We start from the raw sequence: 15,661 nt of genomic DNA, 5'->3' as shown, positions 1-15,661 counted from the left end.
AATTAATAATGATGTAATTTGTAGGCAATTGACATGGAATATGCAAAGAAAGGAATTTCAAGCGGATTTGAGGCTCGTACCTTTGGGTGGATGCGATATGGTATTAGGAATTCAATGACTAGTTGAATTGGGACCCATATTGTGGGATTCAAAAATTTGAGGATGGAATTTATTGTTGATGGAAGGAAATTTGTGTTAAGAGGTGCAACTATAGGTTCCAAGATGCTAGTTTCAACCAATCAGATTCAAAGCGTATATCTCAAATATCCATAGTTCAAATTTTCTTTATACAAGGGGACGTGGAAAATAAAGTTGAAAAGAAACAACAAAGCAACTGTCCAACTCGTTTTCAAAAGACGCAACAAGAGAAGATGCTCACAAGATTCAACAAAAGTTTCCACAATTTTAGCCTTGAGAACAAGGCTTCTTTGATGGGGATGAAATTTTACAACCCGAATAAAGAATCCTTAGGATCCCTCAATCTCTAGATTTTATTCCTAATTAATTTCAGTTTAATTTATGAAATAAAGAATCTTTAGTTTTTATTTTATTTAGATTCTACTTTATTCAATTTCTATTTTTATTTAGTCTATATAAAATAGGGAGAGTATAATGGGAAGGACATAGAAAAATATTCTTAATAAGAAAAAATTGTTCTCACAATTTTGCATCTTCTCCTTGAGTCATTAGAATTACTTAATTATTTGTGTCCTCATTTTATTAAAGTGAAATGATTTTTTATTTTTATTTTTATTTTTATCTTTTTATGGGTTTTTACCTCTATTTGAAGGGTTTTTTCACGCTATATTTGATGTCATTTTTTTGGTTAGATGTTCTTAGATTATTATTATTTATTTTTATTAAGTTATTATTATTGTTGAGTAGTTGGTATTATTATGAAGAAATTTTGCAAGTGAATACTCTACATTTTCCCTTTTATAATTTCCATTATTTTTTTAATCAATTGCATTTTCATCCTTATATTACATTGTAAATGATAAGTGAATGTATTAAAAAGTAATTAATAGCCATAACATGGGAGCCATGAATACCCCCAGAGCCCCTGACCTTTCAATTATTGATGTTTCGGTTCATACTTTAAATCAATTTTAGTAGTTGGTACCAAACTTCCAAAATTTCGAATTGCTGATGTAAGCTGCCGATGACATCAATAGCAAATATCTACAATGAGACTAATAAGAAAAATTAAAAATCTGGAAAGTGACCCCCCAGCTGATTCATCATATATAGCAATATAAGAATGAAATTTTTGGCCACGTCTGCTGGTTTCATTGTCATTGTTTATCATCCTAACAAGACAATTAATTAGTACTCGATTTGGACATATTTTTTATTTTTTACTTTTAAAAATAGAAATTTTGACCAACATCATATACAAAAATTATAAATATATCTTATGCTTTTAAAAATTATAAATGTATATATATATATATATGTAGAGGATTAAATTACCATTAATTTGGTCTTCTAAAAAAAATAAAAAAATCATCTTATGGATAAGTCTCTCATCTTATGGATAAGTTTCTCTAATCTCCAATTATAAAAATGATAATGATAATGATAATAATAATAAGAAAATTATTATTATTATTATCTTGTTGGTAAAACCTCCAAAAAAGAAAATTTGTTAAAATTAAGCAGTTAAATCCCTTGAATTAAGCAATTAAAAATGGGGAATTTGAAATTCAAATTTCCTATTTTCACAAATAGAGGTGTCTTCCATTAAAGGAAAAAGGGAGAAGAAAATTCAGAAATCAAAGAAAAACTCCAGAAACTTCGTAAGGGAAAATGATCGTTTTCCAAAGTGTGATCAAGGTAAAAGAATCATAGAAAAAATATTCAAATTGTATCCACGATATTCTTAAATTTAATAAATCATTTGTTCACACTATTTTTCCTATTTTATTTTGCTAATTTCACAGGATAAAATTTTACCGAAATTTGTGCGTACAATATGTTATATTTTAATTTTTTAAACAAGTTTTAAAATTATTATATTTTTAATATAAATTTATATTTTATATAAAAGTTATTATTATTTTATGATTTTAAAAACAAAAAACATGAAATGTATACAAATGGATACTCAATTTATTCTATCCAAATATTTCACTTTCATATATACCATCTAATTGTACATTACAATTTACATCAATGGTATCAGGCAGAGTCAACTTGAAGGTATATACTAATATAAAATGTGTGAGGTACCTGATAAAAGACATAATTTTTTTAGTGAATTATTAAGAGCCATATGAGTCATTCCAGGCTCCAACCATGGAGGGGGAGTTTTCTAAGTCACTATTTGATAACTATTTTTTAAAATAATTCTAAAAAATAATTTTTGAAAACAGTTATTAAAAACAATTCTTTAATAATTTGTATAACAAATATTTGTTTGAAAACTTAAAATGTTTTTAATATGTTATTAATATTTTTAAATATATTTTAAAAATAATTTTTATGTTTAAAACTTTATTTTTAATCATTCTATATGTTTGTATAATTATTTTATAAAATATCTATAAAAAATTTGAAAACAGTTAAAAACAATTAAAATATATATTTTTTTTAAACACCTTATTTTCTATTATTAAGAACAAAAATTAGAAAATAGTTTTCTAGATGCCAAACTTTTTCCAATTTTTTGTTCTAAAAAACAGAAAATTATTCTTGAAAATAGGTTAAAAAGACCCTAACTTTCTCGTGACATTGATCCTATATAATTTATCAAAATATTCCTTTTTTTTTTATCAAATGAAATAATATTTGTATACAATAATCTTAATTTTATAAAAATGTAGAAATTCAATTATATCTATATATTGTAAAATTAATTGCTTTTTATCAAATGAAATAATATTTATATACAATAATCTTAATTTTATAAAAATGTAGAAATACAATTATATCTATATATTGTAAAATTAATTGCATTCTTTTTTCACAATGCTCATCTGTTAATCAATATTAATCTTCCTTTTATTTTTTTTCTTAAACGAGAACTTCACAGTTCACAATTCGATCAATGAAAAATCGGCATTACCTTAAACAGGAAAATTGAGATAAGGTGTAATAAAATAAAAATACTTAAAAAAAAATGTGACTAACCTTTTATTTGTTCACTTAAAAATTATTACAATATATTTTATTTTATATAAGGAGATTAATGACTGTTCTTTTAACATAAAAACTAAAGTACCCTTATTTTATTTTATTTTTTTATATTTTTTAAAAAATAATTGAGATGATAATTTATACCATTTTAATCCAAAAAAACTATTAAAATGATTGAAGATTAGTCTAATATTTTTTATTTTATTTTAATAAAAATAAACTATAATAAAAATATTTTACATTTTATATTTTTAATTTTTTTTTAATTTCATTACAATAAAAAATATAATATGATAAAAATATTTTAAAATTTCATGATTCTTTACCTAAAAAGCTAATAAAATTGTAAAAGATTCAAAATTTTCCTTTTATTAAAGTTGGTTTTACATAATAATGCTTAATTTTTATTTTTTTTGCCTACATATATTTACAATCATAAGCCAACATAATTTTATTTTATTTTCCATCAATAGGACTAAAAATAAAAAATAAATCTAATGCAATCTTATTTTCTCCATATAGTTATAAAAAAACTCAATTCATCCAAATAAATTTATAACAAATGAAAAAGTATTATCAAATATGAGAATTTGTCATATTATAAGAAATTGTAAATAATTATCCGTATTGACGTAACTTTCTTTCTAACTCTTTATAAAAGCAAAGACTTGCTAATGAAATCCTATTTTATTTTTCTCTAAGTATTATTATTTATTCTCTTCTTGTTTTTTTTTTTTTTTTCTCTAATACTTTTATTCTACAACACGTTATCAATACAATAACCTATTTTTTATAGCATGATTGGTTTGCTTTTCAATTGTCTCTTTTGTAACTCTTTCCGCTAGAAGATGACCTACTTCCTATTCAAGTAAAAAAGGAAAAGGCTTATTATTTACTTTAAAAACTTGACATCAAACTTCACCAGGTGTGTCATAATACAATTTTTATTTTTATACAATTATCATAATTTGTCAGTTTTTTTTTTTTTTAACAATGTTACTCAATTTTAATTATTTATAGTATGAAGTTATGTCGAAAAAAAAACTAATAAATTAATAAATATTAAACTTTATATGGACGAAAGTTATATAAAAAATATTTTATTATAAACAAAATTATGCATAGCCAGAAGTGTAATTGTTATTATTCATAACTAGAAATGATGAAAAAAAAATTAACATTCATTATATTAGCTAGAAGTTATATTAAAGTTGTTAATTTGCATTTTGTAATAGCTAAAAATTATAGGAAACAAAATTGTTAATTAATAATTTTATACAATTTTATGAAATTCATATAACTAAAAGTTATATGAAAAATATTGTATAGTTCAAAGTTATGCAATCTTTATTTTTACATTTTATTGTAATAAAATTATGCAAAATGATTTATGACTTGAAGCTATGAAAACAAATATATAAATATCATTTATACGTTTTTATAATTAAAAATTAATATTTTTTATATAATAAGTTGTACAAATTATTTTAATTCTATTGTATAACCAAAACTTATATATAATAATTTTTTACAATTATGTAGCTAGAAGTTATACAAGGAATATTTCATAGTTTGAAGTTATGAAAATATTCCATTATGTGATAATAAAAATTTTCATAATAAGAAGTTATGACAAAATTGTTTTCTTTTATTTTTATTATTAGTTAATATTAAAGAATTTTATATATATGTCAATATATGTCAAGTAAACTTAATGCAAGCTTTAGAAGTAATAAAATTATGTCACTAATGACTTATAATTCTATATGAATGACATTTTATATTTTATCATATCCAAAAGAATCTTATATAACCAACATAGTCACCTAGGTAAAGGTTAATGCATCGACTCATTACAAGTCTTATTGTTATATATCATAAAACCAAATTAAAGTTTTAACCTAATGACTAGTTTATCTATGCCATTGAAAAAGTAATATGATATATTGTGCAAGTAATATGATATATTGTGCAAATATTTATTTTGATGAGACATTTTCTCGTTGTTGGGAGAAAGAAGTTGATTCTAGAAGGTGTAAAGTTTTTTGAAATTTTTTCATACAAATGAATATGATATATTGATGTCCCTAAAGGATAATTAATTAACATAGTAGTTGATATACACTTGAAGCATAACTAAATAATTGAAACAAAAAATAATGTCCCAATAGGATAAGTGGTTAATATAGTGAAACAAATCCAAGGTATGATTGAAGCGTAGTAGACTTGTTGGTTCACAGAAGAGAAAATACAATGAAAAACATATGAAAAACTTAATATTCTTAAAGAGGTCATGATATAACTTATTAGCTCAAAAGTGAGGAACTTATAGCCCTTGAAGAGGCACAATTGAAACAAATGACCTCTAAAAGAAGCACATATTGAATAAATAGCCTTTAAAGAGGTACAATTTGAATAAATATCTTATAAAGAGGTGCAAATTAAACGAATAGCTCTTGAAGAAGCATAAAATGAACGAATAACCTTTAAAAATGTATAAATACCTTCATACCTAAAAGTGAAAGAGATATCTATTAGTTATGAACATGATAGAAGGAGATTATTCAAAATAATATTGTCATTGATAATTCATCTTCTTTTTAGATGACCTTTGACAAAATATGGAATGATGAAGATTTCAAATTATGAATTATCCAATATTGCTGGCATTAAAATAATTGGCTAAAATGGAAAGTGCAATACATACAAAATTATACTTAGTTGACGAAATGAGTAATATTTGGACTTCTAGTCTAATGTTAGAACACACTGAGTCTATTGAATATAAATGGACTTAAAGTCTAATGCTTAAAGACATAAAGGGTGTTGGATATCAATAAATATAAAGCAAAGATTATAGCATAATGTTTCCTATAAAGTCCTAGTATCACCTCCATAATAATTCAATCATATGATTGACGATCCTTAAAGGACTGTTATATACTTTATAATGTATATTTTCCATGGACATGTTAAAATCCCAAAAAAAAGTGCATGAAACAATTGAATCCCTAAAGGATTAACATGTTTAAAGCAAATAATTTCCTAAAGGATTAATATCTAAAGTAATAATTAAAAATCACCATAACATATTCTAAATAATATCCTGTAATATACTTGATTAAATTATGTCTTTGTATAGATTAAAATGGAGGTTTATAATTGTTACAATCTTATTGGTATTTCTGAAGAGTTTGTAAAAGTGGTTAATTATTTAATGAAATATCTTGGAAAACCAAACTTTTGTCTTGGCATGCAGATCAAGTACTTTCCAAATGGAATGCTAGTGCATTAGTCATCATACACAAAAAGTTTGAAAGCGCTTATATATATCATCCTAAAGAAGAAAACGAAGAAATATTATCTCAGTGAAATTGACATGATGTATTTTCCAAATTATACCATATTACAAAATAATATTTTCTATCAATTTGCTAACAAAATAAAATTTTGCACCCATGTGAAAACATTGGAATATGATCAAACATATACTATGACATCTTTATGGATAATTGACGTGTGTTTATTTTATTTGAAATTATCAGAATCTTAGTTACTTAGATGTATTAATGTTAGTTATCTTTTAGACTCGCACAAAATTCAATCTCAATTACTTATGGTAGTATAATAATATCATGTAGACCAACAATGATAGGCACTTCTTCAAATCATTAAAATACAATCTCAATTCATGAAACAAGTCATGAGTATGTATGACTAAAATTAATGATTCAACATATGTGGGAATCATGTGGATTACCCTCCATCAAAGATATTGTTATCAAGTTATATGAAGATAATGGTGCTTGTATTATATAAATAAAAGGAAGATTTAAAAAAAGTGGTAGAACTAAGCGTATTTCCCTTAAATTCTTTTATACTCATGAACTCCAAAAAGAATGGTAAAATGATGTTCAACAGATTTATTCATGTAATAATCTAGTAGACCTATTCACAAAAATGTTATATCATCGACTATATTAAAAAGATTAACATACAATATCAAATGCAGAAATTGAGAGATATATCAATTGAAGAGTTGAAGAATGCATGATCATGTCTACATGATGGGGATAATATTGATATAGATATATTGCACTTTTTTTTTTTCCTTTGTCTAAGTCTTGTCTTATTGGATTTCACTAGCAAGAATTTTAATGAACTATTCTAGTGTTAAATCATTTAAAAAATATTGTACTCTTTTTCTTTCATTAGAGTAAAGTTTTAATGAGGTATATTTTTATGATTATCCACGAAGGAGTGTTATAAGATATGAGAAATTTTTAGGGAAAAGTGGGTTTTGACTCACTAATATGAAAATATATAGAAAAAAGAATCCTAATTTTTTAAAATTAGTATTATCTTTATCTATTTAAAAATAATTTGAAATATATGCATTTTTTAATAAGTCATATAATTATTCCTTAAAATGTCCATTTTATTTGTCATGTCATCAACACCAATTGACAACTAGACTCCTCCGCATAAATGCTTTCTTTTCTTTTAGATATATTTGTTAGTATTATTATTACTATTATTATTGTCTAAGATTTTTTTTTCTTACTCTCCATCAACAAACATTCCATAGGTAACTCAAACTCTAGAACCTTTTAAAAACAATAGTATATTACATTTTATTTGTATATCTCTTGAATTGAAGGTGAAGCTAAAAACAAAGAAAATGCCTCCAACAACTAGAGTCCTTGAAATTAACCTCAACTTGCCCTAATGAAAAAAAAAATTCAAAAGAGATCATGAGAAAAACGATAAATCTTATTTCTAGCAAAACTCAAAGTCATATACACTCCACTAGGTTTCATTACTTCTAATGTCTACACTCTTCAAACTACACCACATTTGCTATGGGATGCTTGTTTATGAAGAAAAAAAAATCTCAAATAATAATGATAATAATAATAATAATAAAAGGAAGGGAATCATTTATGTGGAGAAGTTTAGTTATCAATTGGTATTGATGACGTAACAAGTAAAAATGACATTTTAGAGAATAATTATATAATTAATTAAAAAGTGCATGTATTTTAAATTATTTTTAAATATATGAAGATAATACCAATTTAAAAAAATTAGGGTTCTTTTTTTCATATATTTTTATATTAATGAATCAAAACTCACTTTTTCCAATATTTTATATTATGGAAACTTGTGGATAATAATTCACATCGATGTATATCTCTTCCCAACTTTTTATAAAAGGGAGATCTATTAATTAAATTATATTTTATTATTTTCTTACATTCTCATTTATTTTCTTCTTGTTTCTTCTTGTTTGTGGGCCTATATATCCACATAGGCCTAAAGAATTATAAGAAGTCATATGTGTAATATTCAATTGCTTCTCACCTCAAATATTAATCCAACTATTAAAATTATTTCAACACGAATGGTTCTTAGTCATTACTTTACTCAAATGTTTAAGTACTTTTTCATAATTAAGAAAGCTCTTTTTTATAATGCATCTAATACATAATCATGTACAAGTGGCATCCACATGTATGGTCAACCATATATTTGTAATAATCTCACATTGTGACAAGGAGAATGACGTCAACACATTTGTGATAATAAATTTGAGACTTCACCCACATATATATAAAAAGGATAAGAATAGAAAAAGGTGGTGGGGCTCTTTCCAATAAGCTTTGAATATTTAATCTAAGGGCCAAATGGAAGAAAGAGAGGTTGGAGAGGCTTGTAGCTTTGTCAACCCATTACTAAGTACCCAAGCTGAAAAGAAGGGACGTCCTTAGTTGGTCGGCTATTATTTTTAAAACCCAATGAGGTTGATGTGGCTGCGTCTCATGTACCCAAATGTGTACATGATCATATGTAACCATTTTTTTTTTTTTTTGTTTCCGGTTTATTTGGCTTTTAAATAGAAGTGATTACTTTTTAACGGTGAAATTTGTCTTATGCAATTGATTTGTATTTGGGATGAAAATGTTTGTGTTAAAAGTAAGAATAAATTTAATATATTTTAAAATTTTAATTAATACAAAAATGTGTTTTGTACATGGCTTTTAAAAAAATAAAAATAAATAAGCATGCATTTTAAGGGATATAGATTATGGTAGGAAGTATGAAATTCATATTTCGTGGCTTTATCAAATATTTTTAAGTTATGTTTGGTTGTCAAAAAATATTAAGAAATGAAAAAATATGTTAAATTTTTTTTTATTTTGATTGTTTTATAAAAGAAAGAAAAGAAAATCAAATATGATAAAAACTAGTTATAAATTTATATATTTTAAAATTATTTAATTTTTATAACGATTGTGAAAATAAGTAAAATTAGTTTGAAATAGTAAATAAAAATAATTTATTAATTTTTAATATATATTTTTATTTTTTTTCACATTTTTTATTGTATTTTCCCTTATATCTTTTGAAACCAGACGTAATCTTAGTATTTAAGGAATTCTTATACGTTAAAGAACCAAGGGAAAAGGGAAAGGCAAAAAAAAAAATATGGGTGACATACACATGAATGGTCAAAATGATCACCACCTCTAATTTCGCTTCTGCATTTTTCATTTGTCACAATCATTCCATTATGAAACCATTCATAACTTGGTGGCAACTTTTATTGAATAGCGTGGAATAGGATGTTAAATATTTCATTAATTTCTCCCTCTTTGGACCACAAGTCTTTGTATATAGTATATATCCCGATCAGCCAGACGCGTGCCTCTCTCAATATCAATTTATCAATACGAATCCAGTACCCACAGAAATGGTGATGCTCTCTGTGTGTATATATATATACTCCCAAATGATCTCATTAATTATTTCCCAATAATAAATTTCTGTTTGTTTTTTTTTTTCACTGCAAGTGCAAAGAAAGTAGGACCGCCACAAATTTAATGAGACTCAAATTGAAGACCTGGCAAAACTCTTCAGTTTGTAAGCCAGAAAAGTAGAGTAGCAGTGGCCACCACCTCAGGGTGGCATTCCCAAAAATAGTCATTATGATATTGAATTATATTGGCCACATCAAATCATATAATTGAAGTAAGTAACGCTGTTAGTAATAATTATAATAATAATAATGTCATCTTGACCGTGTCAAATGCATTTTTGTCTCTAAGTTGGTTTCTCATACACAGTTTATATACAACGCCACACCTCCTATGAGGTTATGACCTATTCCTAGTACCATCTTCTTCCAAACCTCTTCCGGCGTCTCTGGCTGTCTGATCGAGTCTCTCCAGAAACCCTTTAATTTGTTTTCTCTTTTTGTATTCCATTTTTGGGCTCTCCTCATAACCACAAATGGTGACCACTACCACAAAGCGTGGCCACAGATTTTTCAAGTTCAGAAGCCCAGCTTCATGCCGAAGTCCCCTTTATGATGTTTTGATAGTTGTCTAGGATCTCAGAGAAAAAACCTCTCCTCCCAGACCGACAAGCATATTCTGCACTTCACCCCCATAACCACACTTGCCTGCAAAAGTTCTTGATCACTGGATCGTCGGTTGTCAAAAGATTCTCTCTTTCAATCTGTACCCATTTACCTTGATCTATACCTAGCTAATCGTCTCGTAACCCTACTATTTTTCTGTGAAAATCTGCTGATAAATCTCTCCCTCTTCTGCTCTCCAAACCAAATGATTGCTAAGGAATACGAGTTCTCACGTGCAGTTATTGAAATGGCTTGGATCATCCTGAGGATAGATTACTCAAGGCTCTTTTGGCTATTGTTCCGCGTCTTCTCCTACGACTACCACGAGGGGAAGCCTCGGATCATTTAGCATCTGCTCTCCGTTGCCTACCAAAAAGTTTTCATATATACAATTTAATAAATACGCACATATATATTAGAATCAACAAACAATAGTAAGAGTGAAGTTTCAGAGAGATTAGCAAGGTGCTTGATTGCTCAGCCATGAATAATACTCGGTTGGGAGAATGTCGAGGTGGAGCGAGGCAACAATTTGGATACGTTGAGACCGATCCATCTGGTCGGTATGGGCGTGTAAGTTCTTCATCTTGAATTTTGCTACATATTTAGACTTATATTACTACTTTATCTAATTGAAGTATGATCTGAATACTGAAATATGAGTTGCATATGGAAGTTGCTAGCTCAGGGTGCAACCTGAACCGATCTGAGGAAGAATGAATTCTTATATTTTCTAGGACAAATTTCAGCGGATGATCATGTTCACACTTTCTTCTTTGATATATGTATCTTTAATTTCTGCATAACTTGTACGAATGGGTTTCAGTATGCCATACTACTTTGGAATTATAATCTTTTCCTTTATATTTTAGGGCAAATTTATTTGAAACACTGCATTTTCACATCATCAATAATCATTTTATTTTATTTTTGGGTAAATTCTAATAGAAGAAAGAAAGACTTGAAATCATATTATTTACTCCTTTTTGATAATTACTATGTTAAGTAACTCTTTTTTCTTTGCAAAATCACGAGCATTTGGACATAGAATTGTATTAAAACAATCTGTTGAGAAAAAAAAATTAATGTTAACAATCAATTCTTCTTTAGAATGCTAAGAATTTACGCCTTTCTCGATTAGTTCTTCTTTCTCCAAAAGGAAAAGAGATAAGAGAAGGAAAGAAAGAAAAAGGAGAAGAAGAGAAAAGAGGCCCTTATGGGTGCTGTTTTCCTTCAATCCAACTTGTAATAATATAAATGAATCTCTTAATCTATAAGCAGATTGCATAATTGTTTTTAAATCCCATAAGAAAGAATTATTCTTTCTTCGAAACAAGCCAGCAATTTAGCCAGATAAAAACAAAGCATGGGTCGTTTTTGTGTGGTTTGGTGTGAGTTTGACATTGAATTCATTTATTTATTTTGTTTCTTATTTTTCTATCAAGCATGGTAGGCAACTAGGCATCCAAGGAATACGGCTCACCTGAGGTAATACTTTTAAAAAGATGAAACTATAATTGCCCCTTCGGCATTAGTCAACGCCCTTGTGAATGGCCTTTTTAGTTAATATTATAAAATCAAGGTGAAACTATTGCTCTGTATACATTTTGGATTCATCAGGCGACCAACTTAGCAGCACCTGTTCCTAAGAGTCTGGTCCGTAGGATAAAGAAAAAGTACTCTCTTTTCATTTAGTGACTGGTCTGCAGTGAGGGAATTCTCAACTCCTATGTATGTAATTGACCTATCCTGTACCGTTGGTGGGTTGAAAGGAGGCCCTTTTAGATGTTCTGTGGGTCTATGTGGGTATACGTGGAAGGGCCTATTTTCTGTCACATCTATAATAATATTGTTTGAGACAAAATAGAAATGGGAATCCTGCTATGGGATTATTGATGATGCATATATAGGGGAAATGTGAAGGAGATCCACATACTAGAAGATAGAGATGAACCCATCTATGATCTAGCGCAATTTAAAGCTTGAATATATTAATTATTTGATGATTTGACACTAATTGAACCTAATTTAATTAGGAGGAATTTGTCCATGGTGTTTCACAGTAATTTCCCAAGCCTGGGTGCAAGTTCGTACATTTTTTCCTGAATATTTAGGTGGAATACAACTGGGTTCCACTTCTCATAAGCTATATCATGAATGCATGTTACTAAGTTATGTTCTCCATTTTTTCTGAATTTGTTGTAGTTGATATGATGCTATATAAATACATATTAGAGGATGCAGAAAAATCAGTGGAGGCAAAACCAAATGTTTGTGATTGTTGTTGGTATATTTTGTTTGCAGTTCAGGGAAATTCTTGGCAAAGGAGCAATGAAGACAGTGTACAAGGCATTCGACGAGTTCCTTGGCATGGAGGTGGCTTGGAATCAGGTGAAGCTGAACGATGTCTTCAATTCACCCGACGATTTGCAGCGACTCTACTCTGAGGTTCACCTCCTCAAGAACCTCGATCATGACTCCATAATGCGATTCCACACATCTTGGATCGACCTTGATGGAGGAACCTTCAACTTCATCTCTGAAATGTTTACCTCTGGCACCCTCAGAGAGTAATCACTAAGCCCTCATCTACCATATCTAACATGAAGAGAAATTTTGATCCCAAAATCTATTTGGTTGTTTATATGATTTTCATTTAGTTTTGCTCTGGTCCACAGGTATAGACAAAAGTACAAGCGGGTTGACATTGGAGCTGTTAAGAACTGGGCACGCCAGATTCTACATGGGCTTGCTTATCTGCACGGCCATGACCCTCCGGTGATCCACAGAGACCTCAAGTGCGATAACATCTTTGTGAATGGTCATCTTGGACAGGTCAAGATTGGTGATCTAGGCTTAGCAGCTATTCTTCGGGGTTCCCAACACGCCCACAGCGTCATAGGCAATTCTCTTAATTTCTCTCTGTCTCGCTCCCTCAAACACACACCTTCCTTTAATTATTTGTCCTATTTATTTATTTTTTATTTTTGGATGAATTGGCAGGTACACCGGAGTTCATGGCACCGGAATTATATGAAGAAGAGTACGACGAGCTTGTAGATGTATACTCCTTTGGCATGTGTGTGTTAGAGATGCTTACATCAGAGTACCCATATTGCGAATGCTCCAATCCTGCTCAGATATACAAGAAAGTGACTTCGGTAAGCTCTGGCCTAACGTCATTTCGTTGTAGATAAAACTAGAATCTGACCCCAACCGCCACTTTCTGACTGAATTACTAGGGAAAGCTACCAGAAGCATTCTACAGGATTGAAGATGTTGAGGCAAGGGAATTTGTGGGAAGATGTTTAGAGCATGTTGCAAAGAGGTTGCCTGCCAAAGAGCTCTTGATGGACCCTTTTCTAGCAGTGGACCATGGAGAGCAGATGTTGCCCATGCTAAAGATATCGAGTCAGAAGCCAAGTCCTAATGGAACAGTGGAGAAGATACCATCTTTCCAGACTAATCCTAGGAAAAGGAGTACAGATATGACGATCACAGGCACCATAAATCCGGATGACTATACAATTTTTCTTAAAGTGGCAATCTCTGATAAAGATGGTATTTTCCTAATTAAGCGAATTTCTGTTTGTCACATTTGCATCCAAATCATGTTAGAGCTGCAACTATTTGCAGCTTAGAAATTTTCAATTCAAGTCCTTTCCGGGTTTGTCTTGATTTCCAGCTTTTGTTTCTATTTTAGTGTTTCATTTTCGCTTCCCAGTGAAACTAGTAACTATACACTATATAACAGGTCTTTCAAGGAACATTTACTTTCCCTTTGACATTGGAAGTGACACTCCAATAGACGTTGCAGCTGAGATGGTGAGGGAATTGGAAATCACAGATTGGGAGCCATTTGAGATAGCCAAGATGATTGAGGAGGAGATTTTTGCTTTGGTTCCAAGTTGGAAGCAATGTACCTCACCTGAAAATCATCAGCATAGCTTCGAATATGAAGAAGAAGAAGAAGAAGAAGATGATGACGACGAAACTTACCATCCTTTCTACTGTTATGCCTCTGAGTCCTCTCGGGTTGCTCTCCAAGATCTCAGCATTTCATGTGAGATCCAATCTCAACATAGGAACCATATGATTTCCGGCGAGGACTGGTTTCAAGGTACGCATGATTCTTAATTAAGGTTAGCAATTTCAACATATTGATTACATAGTTGGGCATATACCGATTAATCAATTAATGGTCTGACCTTGTTGATGCAGAAGGTTTGCTCATCAATGACGATGCAAGTTCTCAAAGCTCCTTAAACTCCGACAAGTACTCCACTTTAGTTTACTGCTCAGTCACTGAAAATGATATTGATCACCTAGCTCCCAAAAGAGTAGAGCCCATCTTCACTGCAAGTACCCACAAGTCCACTAGGTTCTGCCCTGAAGAAGGCACGAGTAGCTGGAACCAATGCAATGGTTCGCGGAGACCATATGACTCAAATTGTCATCGGAAATTAAGCAGGATAAAATCATTTGTGGATGTGCGCAGCCAGCTGTTGCGGCGGTCTCTAATGGAGATGATAAACAAACGGCGATTGTTCAAAACCATCGGAGCTGTTGAGAACATCGGGTATCAAGAACCAGGCAAGTTTCCCAAAGAGATGTCAATGACTGGTGGTTTGTCTGGGAACTCTCCCAGAAACAGTGAAAAGCAGAGATTTAAATGCTGAGGTTTATCGTTTGATAGTTCCCTATGAATCCTAAATTTGAAGATCTTAGCTTCGCACTTTGGATGAGTAATGGTTGTGCTAAGGACCTAAAATGGGCCTTTGATTAGGCTTGATATAACTAGTTAGTGCGTACTTACATGCATTAGACTGTAAAAATTAAAAGAAAAACCGTTATCGTGACTCGTGTGCAATATATTATGATAAATGTGGATTGGAGTGATCAGAGTTTTAACTTTTAATAATGGATGGCCATGAATGATGATTTTCTTGTTTGAGTTGTAATGGGCTGGAGAGCTAGCTAATAATTCATGGCCAGTGGCTGGGACACGGTACGACTTAATAGAACACCTCATCTTTGGAGGTGGAACGGTTTATACATATAAGAGGAAATTCATCATAATCTAAGATAGGCATTTGTACA

The 15,661-nt window shown here is 29.6% G+C and overlaps 1 protein-coding gene across 1 annotated transcript; it reads left to right on the top strand.

Moving 5' to 3' along the window:
* The first annotated feature begins 10,297 nt into the window (after nt 1-10,297).
* On the top strand, nt 10,298-15,661 carry LOC100263648 (probable serine/threonine-protein kinase WNK5). The gene is made up of 7 exons (XM_019221478.2): nt 10,298-11,134; nt 12,866-13,131; nt 13,240-13,463; nt 13,565-13,722; nt 13,804-14,122; nt 14,316-14,681; nt 14,783-15,661. The coding sequence occupies exons 1-7, from the start codon at nt 11,045-11,047 to the stop codon at nt 15,238-15,240; spliced, it is 1,881 nt and encodes a 626-aa protein (XP_019077023.1). The 5' UTR covers nt 10,298-11,044; the 3' UTR covers nt 15,241-15,661.

This window comes from Vitis vinifera, chromosome 8 (genome assembly GCF_030704535.1).
Source record: "Vitis vinifera cultivar Pinot Noir 40024 chromosome 8, ASM3070453v1".
In the NCBI taxonomy this organism is placed as follows: domain Eukaryota; kingdom Viridiplantae; phylum Streptophyta; class Magnoliopsida; order Vitales; family Vitaceae; genus Vitis; species Vitis vinifera.
The sequence above is the reverse complement of the archived record's forward strand: the minus strand, read 5'-3'. Positions and strand labels throughout refer to the sequence as shown.

Excerpts from the sequence above, each read along its gene's own strand:
- LOC100263648 (XM_019221478.2), top strand. The coding sequence starts at position 11,045 with ATGAATAATACTCGGTTGGGAGAATGTCGAGGTGGAGCGAGGCAACAA. Across the intron at positions 13,132-13,239 it reads ACCTCTGGCACCCTCAGAGA|GTATAGACAAAAGTACAAGC; the intron begins GTAATCACTAAG and ends TCTGGTCCACAG. Across the intron at positions 13,464-13,564 it reads ACACGCCCACAGCGTCATAG|GTACACCGGAGTTCATGGCA; the intron begins GCAATTCTCTTA and ends ATGAATTGGCAG.